Source organism: Perna viridis, chromosome 6 (genome assembly GCF_037379345.1).
Source record: "Perna viridis isolate PV_CMFRI_1.1 ecotype Kerala chromosome 6, ASM3737934v1, whole genome shotgun sequence".
NCBI lineage: Eukaryota > Metazoa > Mollusca > Bivalvia > Mytilida > Mytilidae > Perna > Perna viridis.
The window spans coordinates 5092536-5108157 of NC_142450.1; the positions used below are offsets into that span (position 1 = coordinate 5092536).

A 15622-nucleotide genomic window follows, 5' to 3' on the forward strand; every position below is an offset into this window, starting at 1 on the left:
TAATGGCACCGAATGTAAATAAACTAAATATATACGACTATGAACGGGGTAAAGGGCCTTAATACATACTAGTAAGTAAAAGGGTAACAATATATCCCTTAACGCTATTATGAGAATAAATCTGAAGAGAATCAGGACGAACTAAAACAAGGACTAGGAAATGGTGAGGACGAACCATGCCCTATAGACTTTCCCTGCAATAGAATAAAATATAATAAATACAACAAACAACAATAGATAAATGTCTATATCAACACGTGGCTGACAATAATATTAATATCAGCATACACGAATAATAAAAGCTTGCCAGCCTGCAGGTACTGATTAACATAGCTATCTGTAGCTTATCCTACAACGTTACAGTACTGACATCGCAGTATAATTGTAGTGCACTGTTTACCAACAAGATCGAGCTTTCGATACGCTCCCGCTACGATACTATATGACCATATTTATAGTATCAAAACTTTTCACTGATCTTGCTTAGTTTCTAATTGGACAAGATTTAGCTACATCATCAGTCCGCTTGTTTTGAACCTGTTCAAAATTTGTCCACGCTCATTACGATCATGAAGACCTACTACGACCTTACCCTGACCTTACTGTGAACACCACGATCGCCAAAATTTGCTAATTTTTCAGAGAGTGTAGTTCGATCGTGGCGTTGTGTGACGCGGGTATTAACTACACATAAAAGAAAAAAAACTTTAAATTTTCATTCTTTCATTCAGTTCATTAATTTGATTTGAGATGAATGAGTTTTTTTTCAAGATGATAGAGACATCGAACAAATACTTAAATGTAATTGTAATAAGAAAATAATTACTTACATTAAAAGATTGATATTGATAAGCAAATTGACGAAGTATGACTTTTATGGAAATTCCTAATATAATTCCATTTTGTATACAAGAAAACATGTTTACAGTATTGTAGCCACTGGTCGAAAGCAACTATAACAGCAAAAGTAAACAAAAAGCAAACCATTCAATACACGTATGACTTTCACAGTTGGATAAGTTGTGCAATAGACCCTTTTGAGCTAAAGTTGGGGTAGTTGATGAGCATGAGTAGAGCATGCTCAATATACACTTCCGCGAGGAAAATTCTTTCGTTCTACCCAAGCCCGACCTCGCGGAAGTGTATATTGAGCATGCTAACAAGCTTACTACAAAAGGGAGTCTATTGATTTACTAAGTTCTTATACAGATACGGACACATTGAACTTTAAAAAAAATACTTAACAAAATCTCTTACCATGGACAGATGACACATAAGAATATTGTTGTCTTATGCAGGATAACAAGTTTTTATCCCTGGATTATATTCCTTTACTATCTTGGTTCCCTTCATTCCCTTTCTGACTGTTGGAATATCGTTTTCAAATATCTTGCTTATTCCTGTTTTTCTTACCTCCTTTGACATGCACAAAGAATCCATCACTTCTCTTGTTTTGTTTACCATTATCCACGTGACATCTATACTCCCCATTGTTGCTAAAGTCAGCTGAGATTATTTGATAATTTTTTGGAGATAAGATTGTCAACAATTCCACCGGATTAAGGCAGGTGTCATTCAAATACCACGAGACATTAGATGTTTGTGGATTGACAAATTGAATCGGACATGTCAGGTTAGCAGAATCTCCATATGTGACATTGATGTCAGTGGGATTGGAAAATGTTACTAAATTGAGAAAAAAAGTCGTTACAGTGGTTTCAAAGGTTCGATGAATATACAAATACAGTCAAATATTTCAGAATAGCGCTGGCGGGATACATGTTCGGTTTAATTCATTCAATATTGAACTACACCTTTCTCAAATATTTCTTGTAGTTGATTAACTGTTTTGGTATTAATCCGATCAAGCATATTTAAATCCTTATGTTACGACTCCGCTCTAGGTTTGGAAAGCTAGTCAATATGAAATTCGGAAATTATCTTTGGTAGATGTGATTCATGGTGTAGAAAAAATAAATGTAAAATATGCATTTTTTGTCTAAATAAGGTTTATTTTTAGGTATCGATAGTACTGCCTGTATTCAGATCTGTATGTTTTCTTTATAAAAAAAAACAAACATTCAACGTCTACTAAAATGAACAAATCAAACCAAATCAAAAATGTTAACTCTTGCAAAGTGCCAATTTCATTCACAATCTATTTAGTTTTGTTTTATCTTGAATGATCGGCAATCGTATGATTAACTTAAACTGATAATATGGTTTACAACTGTTTCTGAGTTAGAAGGTAATTCAGTGGGTTATTGACACGCATGAAACACCATCCCCCACGTCTGTCTCTGTATAAAGGCTGGAACTTAAAGAGGTAGACCTAAGGTAAAGGACACAACTCTTACAAATCTTTGGAACGTTTGTATTCAGCATTTTACATCAATATCAAGTAAGCATCAAAGTAACTTGGACTAATTTCATTCTGTTTCAAATGAAAGCTTGATATGCTTTGGTGAAATTTAATATGATACAAACATATCACTGATTTCAGGAGTTATTTCCCTTAGCCTAGGTCTACCTCCTTAAAGTGTCACTTGCACGTATATGATTGAATGGATAATTTTCTAAGACCATTCATTATTGAACACTTTGCGGTAAAAGTCAACCTATATACTCTAATATGACGTGCTTCAAAGCTCTTTTGACCACAGCCATGATAAGAAAAATATAAACACATGGCCAAAAATTCATGCAACACGTAGGCTGCGTTTATTAAAAAAATATGTAGAAACTAGTCCTATTAGAATCGAAATAAATCTCCGAAACACCATTTTTTCATTGTTTAATCACGATCTGGCCAGTTATGTCCTTTTCTAATCCCTTGCTATTAAATGGAAGAAAATTAAGAAATAATCATGGAAATGGAGTTTCCATTATTATTTCTTAATTTTCTTATTTAATGCAGCACATTGAAATTGAATCTAGACGTAATATAGGAGGACTGGTTTAGAAGTCCTATCAAAGATTGTAAGCGTCTAAACGACATCTTTTCCTGAAGGTACATGCGGACATATTTCTCAACATTCTCGAAAAAATAAGGAAAAACGGTTGTATTGTGTTATATATTGAAGGGATCTAAGGCATCAGATGTTGTTAAAAATATATTTGTACTTACTCCCATAAACTTCAATTGAGATAATATTACTATCACTATATCCAACATTGTTAATACCTCGGTATGAGTAATTAACTACTTGCTAAATCTCCAAATTTTGTATCAATTGAAATTGATACGACTTTGTGCCGCCTTTGGAGTCTGAAGACGTCGAATTTTCAACAACTGTTGATTGATTTTGGTGAATTATGGTTCCATCTTTCATTAACAACAAATTAACTGGATCTGGTAAAGCTCTTGCAGAACATGTTATATTCAAAGTTTCTCCCAACAGAGCTTCATTGTCTTGTGTTACACAGACATCAAACGGAAGAGCTTTGAATAAATAAAAGCAGAATATGAAATAGTACATTTGATGTTATAGATGGGATGGATGTTTATAGCTTATAAGTAAAGCTGATTAGCTGATAGACAATGAGAACCATTTATTACATCTCCAGACTGTAAAAGTTATAGGAGACCGATATCTAGAGACATAATTTGATGAAATTGCTGAAATTACCAAGTTCCAGTATGTTCTTTATTGAAAACGTCTTTATCACTTAATAAACGTTGTATGTACGGCATTTGTGGATATTTTTTGTAATACGTTGTTGCTTGATATTGCAAATACCTGCTTGTATCACGATTGTTTGTTTATTTGGATTTATGTAAATTTTATTGAAAAATATCAAAATGGGAAGGATGAAGCCATTTGTATTTTTGCTTTTCAACATCTACCGATCTATTGCACTTTTAAATATTGACGTTAAATTCCATCGAAAATAACGGCTACGATTGGAAGACCTGATGCCAATAATTCACATCCATTAACATCCAGCATCACAGAATAATTCACATCCATTAACATCCAGCATCACAGAATAATTCACATCCATTAACATCCAGCATCACAGAATAATTCACATCCATTAACATCCAGCATCACAGAATAATTCACATCCATTAACATCCAGCATCACAGAATAATTCACATCCATTAACATCCAGCATCACAGAATAATTCACATCCATTAACATCCAGCATCACAGAATAATTCACATCCATTAACATCCAGCATCACAGAATAATTCACATCCATTAACATCCAGCATCACAGGGTTTACTTTATCAAAATGGCAGTAATTCTATAACCAAGACGAAATTTCAACCAACATTAAAAAAACGCTTTACCACCGAATACTGTATCTTTATTTTTCTGAAGGTTACTGGTGATAGCAAATATTTTTTTATTTTCAAACAACTCAGACTCCAGAATAGACTGGTCGACGATACAGTTATTAGATTAATAAAGGTATTGAGTTCCCATAGAGAAAATCTCCACCAAACCTGTTTCTTCAAATTTCAGAAAATATGCACACGGATTCCCTATCAAACATGTAAAAAAATAAAACAAGTCATACGAAAGAACAATGAGTAGATGAGCATACTACTCTCACCTCCTAACAGTATTTGATTACTACAATTTGTCCCCTTGGTGTTGTTTGCGCAGCATCTATATTCGCCGAGATCTCGAGGGTCTACATTTTGGATACTAAAGTTATTAACTGTGTGTACTTCAAAACTGCGTTCTAGTCTGATACTGTTCTTCTCCCACCATGTCATCACAATCTTGGGATATGCTTCTGGTACGGTACAAGTTAGCATCGTGTCGCTGCCCAGAGTCACAACTTTAAATTCGTTTGGGAGGTCAGGGCGTGGAAATTCTACAAAATAGTGCTGTACCATTCTTAGTACATACATAGTGCAATAAAACAACAATGTAAATAAACATGAACTTCATAATTATCATGATGATAAAATCAATAGGAAGTTTTACTGATGAAGAAAAAAAAATAATTTGAGATGTTTAAGACAAACATGTGCATTTCTTTAATCTATGATTTTAGTTGCTTTATGTTCTTTGTTGTGTATGTCTGTTTTCCATATCTGGTCTTTGTCCCTTGGCTGCATTCTTTTGATTACTGCTATAAACTTGGTTCCCTTGATTACTCTTTGATCAATACGGCAATATAAATTTCATTCATATTTGTCACACGAGATTTTAAGTATTTAACAATTAGTCTTTAAATAGCAAACAAAAAAACAGACGGGCAAAAAAAGAATACATGCCACTTTTTTATTTGCCTGAGTGTCTTTCAATGATTATGTGTGCATAATAGACTAAATATTTACTGTTCACCTCGCCACTAACCTTCCTTAAGATCCAACCTAATACCAGAATTACTATTTCCATTTAGATTTGAGACATTGCAACTATAATGCCCTAAATGAGCAGGTGTCACATTGACGATGGTAAGTGTTGAAAACTGTCTTTCTTTGTTTGTCGAGATGTTGTAACCAAGCATTTCGTCCGAAATAATAGTCCTGTCAATCAACCAAGCTACCCCTGTAACCTGTGTTAGTGATACAAACCGGCAATTTAACTTGGCACTGCCATGCAAATAAACATCGGTATTGCCTGAATCAAAACCAACTTGTACCACCGGTATTGTAAGGTCTAGAAAGATAAAAAAAAGAGTGGTATTACATACGTGTTTTTAAACCTATTCAGATACGTGTATAGACAAGAGTATCGACTCATTCGTTTTTTTTTAAATATATTAAGGTACATTGTGCTTTTCCATGGTAAAAAATCTGAGCTTCTCCAGGGTATCTCGTCTCTTAAAATCATATACTTTGCTGGATAATTGAGTATTGTTCTGGCTAAAAACCGGGCAGGGGATGAGTCATCATATCTCAAGATAATCAATAAAACTATTGAAATACATCTGTTAAGTCCTAGATCTAACTCTTCCTTGGATCTGCTATACATCTTGAAGTATTTGTTTGACTGGTCATTGTGTAAATATTCTGGCGGGAAATTTTACCATTGTTTCTGTAGTAGAATGTAATCAAATTTTAAGTGTTAATAACTCCAACTTTCATTTTCACTTTCATCTTTGAAAACATTTCTATGATGCCTATTGAAGGATTTCAAATGAAAAAAAGATGGAATAAAAAAATCCATGATTCACTAATCACAAGCCTATGTCTGGTTTTAAGGCAGAACTGTAGTCAAGCCAAAAATTTCAAGATGCTTAAATTTAAACCGTTTTAGCTATGTTGTTTTCTATTAATACACTCCTTGAGACGTTCACGTTTCCCATTTTAGCTTTCGTGCATCGTTTATCGTGCGTTTAAACGCACACTAGAAGCGTTCGTTTGAACGCACGATAGAAACGTTCATTTTTTTACTTTGATTATTTCCTTTATTTAGTTGTTATTTTTATATTTTTGCTATAATTTCATTGATTTTATTTTCTTTTTTTTTCTGTCTTCATTATATGTCAATATATTTTTTTTTTCGTCGTTCGTCTATCGTGCGTTTAAACGCACGATAGTAGCGTTCCTTTAAACGCTCTATAGAAGCGTTCGTTTATCGTGCGTTTGGTGAGCGTTTAGCGTGAGTTTGGGTATTGTTCTTGCAGGAAACCTAAACGTCTCAAGGAATGTATACTTTATCCTAGATCCTTCATTCTCAGTTTCTGCTATATAGATGACGTATTATCTTTAAACAATCCTAATTTCGGGGATTTGATACATCGCATCTAACCAAAACAACTTGAGATAAAGGATACTACAGACACTGTGAAGTCAGCCTCATATCTTGACCTATACTTAGAAATCGATGGTAATGGAAAACTATTGACCAAACTTTACGACAAACGTGATGACTTTTCATTCAGAATTGTCAACTTTCCCTTCATCTATGACAACATCCCTTCGGCTCCTGCGTATGGAGTGTTCATATCACAACTCATACGTTATTCCAGAGCTTGCCGAAACTACGCAGACTTTTTGTATCGCGCTAGAAGTCTAACAAATAGGCTTCTGGAACAGGGTTATGTTGCTACAAGATTGAAGTCATCATTACAGAAATTTTATGAACTCGTAGATCGTTATGATGTATCCATCAGGACCATGAAAACTGATTTATAGTTTGCCTTTCCTCGTTTGTCTACCCCGGACTTGGCTTTTTATGAGCAACTCGCTGGGTGTTTCTAGAAAAGCAGTGGACACTTACCCTACCGGTGCACCTGGTCCATGCTCCTAGTTTTTAGTGGAGTCCTTTACTTTTGTTACTTTGTATGTATGATTTTAGTTACTTTATGTTCTTTGTTGTGTGTGTCTGTTTTCCATGTCTGGTTTTTGTCCCTGGATTACATTCATTTGATTACCGCTATAACCTTGGTTCCCTTCATTACTCTTATCAATCTTTAAGGCCATAATTATGACTTGGTATGTAGTGTCCGTTCATGAATTCACTATAATGAGATGGTACTCCTTGAAACACTAGTAAAGCAAACCGATATTTACAGTATTTGTATGTTTTGTATTATTGTGTTGATGGGTTCCATATCGCCATTTGTTTTCGAGGGTAAGTAGTCAGACTTAAAACGCAGAAGCAGCATCCCTTGAATCAAATGTTGGCTTTAGTAATGTAACTCCCTGACATGTTGGTAGAACTCATTAGGGCATAATTCGCCTTTTAAGTGTAATTTGGGTGTGTATGAGTACTTGTTATATGTAATTTCCTTTTAAATATTGAGTTTCCAATGTAATTTATCCTCTTGTTGCAACACTAAAACATCAAACCGAAGCTTGTAAGAAGAATATAATGCCATTGATGGGTTGATAAAATGTCACCGAAGGAACATATGTATTCACCAATCAAGTAGTCTGACTTGTCACGAATTTAATTATAATTTAAACAAGTGTACAGCAAACCGAAATTTGAAATATTATTATGAGTGCTATTTGTGTATGGCATATGACAAACTCGATGTTTACTGTTATCTACGCGGTAGTTTGAATTATCCGCCAAGGGTCAGGAATTCTTTTACAATTTATATTCTACGCATTTACCTGATGGACAACTTTCCGCTGATACTACTGACGACGCCACCACACACTCTGGATGCACTGTGCAAAAGGAATATATATACATTTTATTGAATGTAAACAAAATTTATCATATCTTAAAAACAAGTTGATAACAAATACAAATTTAAAAAAGTAATAACCTAAGGCGTTTTTTTTTTGTTTTTTTTTTTTTTTTCTTTTTCTTAAACAAAAAAATATAATGACATACCATCCTACACTGTGTTTTCAATAATGAACAATACTAATAATAAATAATAATAAATAAATCCAACAATTGGGTTCAAGTTTAATAAGAAACATCCACCAAGGTTCTTCCTTTATGTATGATGACATGTCGATCAATCAAAGAAGAGGCTTTACAATTTCGATACAAAACGATGAGGCCCATACACTTTTTCCAATAAATACGGTGCAAAATAATGGTATGGTAGATTTACCATCGACCAAGACGCAAGCGTAAGAAAATTCCCGCTACAGCATATCTACACAACAAATAATGCCGGTACTGTCAAAAGGACAAAAGACGGATAAAAGACCAAACCACACACAAAACGAACAGTACGAACCCTAAACATTATAGGAATGAATTTTGAGGTGCCCCAGACAGGTGAACAAACCCTGCTTCTTGTCATATTGATCTTTGAAGGTCTAGCACAGTGATAGGGGAAGACTATGACATATGGATGTTGTTTGGATAAGTTAAATGAAGATATTAAGTAAATACAGGGTTAATCAAAGTTAAAATATTATTTTTATATCAGAAACTTGTGAGGAATTCAAATTTAAGTACTTTTTTGCAAAAGATATCAAGTCTGTAAGAGTGACAAAAATAGATTACCAAGTAGATAAACAGCATATTGTAATTTAAATCTGTCTAGATCATGTTTATAGTTTTTTGTCGCCAATAGATATTGAAATGCCTTGTTGCTATTTTGTCATTATACATCATACACTATAGACGTCATGGTATAATATTAGTAGTGTTATACTAGAAAGTATATTATCGCTATTTTGTTTAAAACCCGTGTGATTATTGTTAGTTTCTATGTCCTCGCGTGACATACAAGTAACAGTGTAGGAATATTTGACGACCCAAATAACCGTCTGTTTGTTTACTGCGTATGAAATTTTGGCTAATTTGAGGCAATTTTTTGTAGTCTACAATGGAAAATGATGTAACTTAATCATTAAAATGAATAAAATTATTCCTCAAATTTTAAACGCGACCGTCATAGTTAACCTTTTTTCAAATGATGTGTATCTCAGTTGCACAACATACGTGACGTCACATAGCACGTCGCCGAAAAATAGTACCGAGAGGTAACTTTGCAGCGCTTATAAAACCTTCAAATTTATGTCAGGATAACTGAAAATAAAAGCATTAATACCTTACACTTCAGGAAAACAGCGATAAACATATTATTAAATATTTTGTCAACTCGTGGAAGATCAGCATGAGAAACCCCCTCTTGTTGAAAAAAAAACATTAAATAATCTAATAAAGTTGAACGCGCCTTAAATGAGAAAATGTAAACTTACGATAATAACTGACTTCAATGTCAATGGAGTCGACAGATTTACTAACTATAAAGAAGAAAACAGTTATTAGTATCGAATATATTCAAATATTTAATATATATAGACAGGAGTTATAAAAAAATATATAGCTGTTTTGTGGGCCTGATGAAACAAGCCATTTTGAACTTCTGTCTTTTTTATGTAGAGTATAAATCAAAGGCAATTATAAGAATGTTATACAATTTACACCAAAAACCCACGATCCCCACGGTCACCATTGTCACAATCTCCGAAAAGAAAAATCTTCAATCTCCCATAAAGCCAAATACATTATTCTTTATCAAATATTTATATCATCAAATTGAAGGTAATAATTTTCGATTTTTCAACATTTAAACAGTTATTTTTTATGCATTTTTATGTATTTTTCAAACAAGGTAATACATAAAAAAAACGGATTTCGCCTTCTTCTCGATTCAAAATCACTTTCTTTCCAATCATTTTCCCATTCCTCATCTCCCATTCCTCGCCCACTTCCCATGATCAATGGAACGGTTAGTTTAACGAATAAAAGTACTGTATCTTGATTTTTAATATTAAATGTCATGCATGTCAAAAACTCATTTAATTCCCTTATATTCACGCACCATATATCCCATCTTAGTTTTCTATCCAGTTGTTCAAAGTTAGAGATAAAAATTAATAGTTTGTACATATAATTGACACTTTACAACAATTATTTTTCTTGATTTGATTGTTTTGAATGGAGGATGAACGCCTAGTTTTTCTAAATGTAGATATAAATGCAGAAAAGAATTAAGTTGCATAAAAATATTGCGCATATGGATCGAAGAAGCATTTTTTATTCGGTGGGTTTCTGCACAATAAACCAGTTCTACCACTGGAAGGTTTAATCCTGGTTTGCATAGATTTAATGACAATTCTAAATAAATAAAGATGAAATTGTTGTTTTAATTAGTCTGTTCTTTATTGGTCACCTTAATTGCACCTGTATTTTACCTGAAGAACTGTACTTAAAAGCTTAAGATATTGTTATGAGAATATCAAAATAAACTTAATGATGTTTTAAATGAAATATTTCATTATTTAATATTTTATTTTAGTACATGTTGTAAATATTGGGATTATAGTACAAAAATACAATTATTTACATAATAAATTATGAACTTGATGAAATAAAAAAAAAATAAAACTGTAAAGTTAGTTTTATAGTTTATCTTTAATTAATGTCTGTTGAAATTTATTACATTCCTTAATGTTAAGCTTCCAAGCCAACTGTATTCCCATATGCAAGCTAAACATGCTGAACAAGTATTTAGGATCATAGCTAATTATAATCATAATTATAATTAATTACAACCTTTAAACAATTAAAAGCTAGATTGTCATTAAGCCATGAGATGTACTCACAAGCTTCAAGCATTATAAATATTGAAGTTGTTTTAATTTCAATCATTCAAAAGTAAAAATGGCATTCGCACAACTACGATCACTTGAATTTGTTAAAAACAAGTTTGGCAAAGACAGCTTAGTCTTAGATGGGTATCGCTACACATCAGAAGTCAACGCAACACACGCATATATTGGCGATGTGTCATCAACACATGTCCTGCTACAGTCAACACGCATGATGGCCATCTGGTCAAACGTGGATACCAACACAACCACCCAAGCGACCAATCCAAAATTGATGTCATGATGGTAATACAGACAATGAAAGACCAATCTAAATCCGAGGTCACACCAGTACCAACAATCTACGAGGAGGAAGCAGTGAAACTACGCACACCAGAGTAGAACGACGATACCAGGCAGATGGTAGAGCAGCTACCTACATATTACTCAATTAAAACTTCACTTTACCACCAGAGATCACTGCCCAGACCCGCGTTACCAAAAACTACCTTAGACATCAACCTCCAAGACAAATTGTGTACAACTACTGCTGGGGAACAATTTCTACTGCCTGATGACAACATTCACCCACGCATGCTTATATTTTCAACTACCAATAACCTGAGACACCTGGCTGCTGCTGATACCATATTCTGCGATAGCACCTTCTACACATGCCCTTCACTGTTTCATCAACTATACACTATCCATGCTATGATTGACGGTTTCATGTTTCCACTAGTATTTGGCTTACTACCAGGCAAAGACCAGACAACCTAAATCAGATTCTACAGCCACATCAAAGAGATATCTCGCCAACTCAACATTGTACTTCAACCTCAGACTGTATTCATCGACTACGAGATTGCCACCAATAACGCCGCCACTACTGTATTTCCAGGTGTGACCATCAAAGGATGTTTCTTCCACTACACGCAATGCATCTGGCGCAAGACTCAAAAGTGTGGACTCCAGATCTACTATAAAGACAACGCCGACATCGCTAAACTTGTAAGACGGGCTGCAGTACTACCACTCGTCCCCCAGCATGAAGTATAAAACGTCTGGTTCAACGCACTAAAAGACATCGACAACGCAGACAACATGCCCGATACTACTACATTTACCGACTACATTACCGAACACTGGGTTGAGAACAACAGATTTTTATGGAACCACTACCAGACAGAAGGACCTCGCACTACAAACCATTTAGAGGGCTGGCACAACAAAATCAAGAAAATGCTCACCCAAACATCTACGAGATAATTGACTTACTACAGACTACCTAGGCCATGACAGAAATTACAGTGATCCAGTACTCAGCAGGAGGAGCTCGTCCAACCAAACGACCAGTTTACCGACGCATCAACACACAACTACAGCAACTCAAAGACAGATATCAGCAGCGGATTATGACTGTGACAGACTACGCAGATGCCGCTTCTCACTTACTGCATCTTAATTAGTGAACTTTTATACGATACAAACATTGTAATATATTTCATGCTTTGTCATTTCTGATAATTGAACCTGATTTTATATTTATTTTAATGCTGCAACTGAAACAATGGGTCTTAAATGTTGTATATGTATTCTTAGTATATGCAAATTATTTATTTTATTTGTTGTGATTCAAGCTATCTGAAAATGAATTGCTTTGTCCTTTAACTTGTGTTGTTGATTTTGTTATTAGAATATTTATTAAAAAATAATGTTTTGCTTATTTTTTATAGGATCATTAGAAATGAAAGACAAATGTACACATTAAATAAAACACGCAATCAATACTAAAACAAAACTCAACAGAATGCCAACATATATTTTCTGCAGGTAAAAAAAACTATTATGCATTTCATTGTACATATTTAAAACTATAGGTCTTCAAGGTGTATGAACCCATTGTCTTTTTTGTTTATTTAACTATTCAATTAGTATGGTAATTAAATGTCTGCAAACCAGGATGACACCCATTGGAAAGACCTGAATTTTATTTGGATTGAACTGATACCGTATTTGTTGGCAAATGTTCGACAAAATGATTGGCAAACAAACCTTCCTTCATGGAGCTGTTTAAACTTGAAATAGTATATATCACTTTAATCTTTCAGCTTTAACTAAGTCATATGCCAAAGATTTTGATGATGGCCAAAGATGACTGGTATGTCCAATAGACAACGCAAAATGTCATTACAGTCATTTTAGACAACGAATGATACCAAAAGGTATGCTAGATGACTAATTCCAGTTCTTAATGAAACCTTTTGATATTTCGATTGATAAAGGATGGTTATTTCTATTTTAGACATATTGCAATAGGTGTATTAATTCAATGTGGATCCTGAAAAAATATTTTTAATAATAGCATTAAAACCTATGATTTTTCAACGCTGTATACTTCTATTCCCCATACTCAGTTAAAATCCCGACACTTAAAAACATTATACATCGTTCTTTTTTTCCAAAAAAGATGGTACACTTAGATACAAATATATAGTTCTTGGTAGAGATTCCTCATATTTAGTAAGAAATAATTCCAAATCATCTTCCAAATATACAGAGAAAGATGTTTACAAAATGCTGGAATTTTTAATCGACAACATATTTGTCCAGTGTGATGGACGTGTTTTTCAAACAAACGGTCGGCATTCCAGTGGGAACAAATTGTGTTCCTTTACTTGCTGACCTTTTCCTTCACTCTTATGAGGCTGACTTTATAGCTGATGTGATCAGAAAGAAAGTATATCGTTTAGTTAGATCCTTTAATCTCACTTTCCGCTATATAAATGACGTATTATCTTTAAACAATCCTAATTTCGGGGATTTGATACATCGCATCTAACCAAAAGAACTTCAGATAAAGGATACTACAGACACTGAAGTCAGCCTCATATATTGACCTACACTTAGAAATCGATGGTAAAGGAAAACTATTGACCAAACCTTACGACAAACGTTTTGACTTTTCATTCAGAATTGTCAACTTTCCCTTCATCTGTGGCAACATCCCTTCAGCACCTGCGTATGGAGTGTTCATATCACAACTCATACGTTATGCCAGAGCTTTCCGAAACTACGCAGACTTTTTGTATCGCGCTAGAAATCAAACAAATAGGCTTCTGAAACTTGGTTATGTTGCTACAAGATTGAAGTCATCACCACAGACGTTTTATGGTTGTCATCCGGAATTCGTGGATCGTTATGGTGTATCCATCTGCACCATGAAAATTGATTTATTCAACGGGTCATAGTTTTCCTTTCCTCGTTTGTCAACCCCGGACTTGACTTTTTATGAACACTCGGCGGGTGTTTCTAGAAAAAACAGAGGACGCTTATCCTACAGGTGCACATGGTCCATACTCCCAGTTTTTAGTGGAGTCGGAGTTGCTCATTTGCTTTTGTTACTTTGTATGTATAATTTTAGTTACTCTATGTTCCTTGTTATGAATGTCTGTTTTCCATGTATGGTCTTTGTCCCTGGATTACATTCTTTTGATTACCGCTATAACCTTGCATCATTGGATTTTCTCAGAAATTTTTCAATAGAATCATAAATATATGAGGTTGAGTTATCTGCCCTTGAAATGTACATTTTTCAGTGCACGTACATAAAATTTGAACTCTATGATCCATCATAACATGGAAAATCTTGTCTGCTTTCGTTGATTCTGATAGGGCAGATAGTCAAATTGCACTATCAAATTATGTTTTTATACCATGTTTCAACAACCGCCTGATTCTTTCCAAGATTGACATTTAACAAAATCTTACCATAAGTATTATTCTTTTGTCTGTAACAAAGCGTATTACCATCAACACCAAAATTGGTTATATTTAATATAGGCGACCAATCACTGCAGTTCAATGATATCTGCAATGGACTTTTACTAAAATAATTAAAAATGAAAATATAACAAAAGAACAACGTATACCTGATGTGCACACTCATTTTTTTTTTGCTCAGTTTCGATTTAGTTTTAATTTAAAAATATTGTGTATGATCACAATTGACTTAATGTTCATTTCAAATTTAAGTATCGAAATTGTTACTTCTTTTTTTAATTATTGCAAATTTTTGATTTTGTTGAAAAATCTAATTATCAAAACTATACTTTTCTACATCTAAACTATAACATCAGTGCAAAGTCAAAATGTATTAATATCAAATCAGAAAAAAGGACTTCGTCCCTAAAATGAGACAGTAAATTGTTTTAAATGAACGTACACTTTATAGCCTTTCATTTTATTGTAATTCTAAGAGTCGAAAAAATAATAAGACAAACCAACAAATGAACCAAAATAGTAATGATAATAAAAAAACAAATTAAAGCAATTGAAAAAAGTAAAGATATGAAAGCAACAAAAAAACCAAAGGGCATATTAAAAACATATGGAAACCTAATATTTTCGAAACCAAAACGGGTTTAGCATTTTATAAGACCCACATTTTACTGGTCAGTCAGTCGTTCTATTGTGGAAAATAAAGCGTAGAAGAAATAAGTGCTTTTAAAAAAAAATAAATTTATAAAAAAAAAATAGACAGAGATTCTCCATGTAGAAACTAACCAGAGCATATGAAAAGGCGGAACAGAGTAAATTTTGCCATCAATATTTTTGCTCTTATGTGTTGTTGA

The 15622-nt window shown here is 33.6% G+C and overlaps 1 protein-coding gene across 2 annotated transcripts in view; it reads right to left on the reverse strand.

Moving 5' to 3' along the window:
* Positions 1-1546: 1546 nt before the first annotated feature.
* The window catches only part of LOC148613310 (platelet endothelial cell adhesion molecule-like), a 28587-nt gene continuing 14511 nt past the window's right edge, over positions 1547-15622 (reverse strand). The window contains exons 5-11 of one of the 2 annotated variants that reach the window (XR_015923342.1): positions 14760-14875; positions 9594-9638; positions 8037-8093; positions 5323-5628; positions 4568-4834; positions 3128-3442; positions 1547-1686 (exon numbers count right to left, since the gene is read on the reverse strand). Coding sequence is in view for 1 of the 2 variants with exons in the window: in XM_088586640.1 (XP_088442766.1) it covers positions 3210-3442; positions 4568-4834; positions 5323-5628; positions 8037-8093; positions 9594-9638; positions 14760-14875 (1024 nt within the window). In the remaining variant the exon portion in view is untranslated. The remainder of the gene's footprint in view (positions 1687-3127; positions 3443-4567; positions 4835-5322; positions 5629-8036; positions 8094-9593; positions 9639-14759; positions 14876-15622) is intronic. The other variant, XM_088586640.1, reaches the window with a different exon arrangement.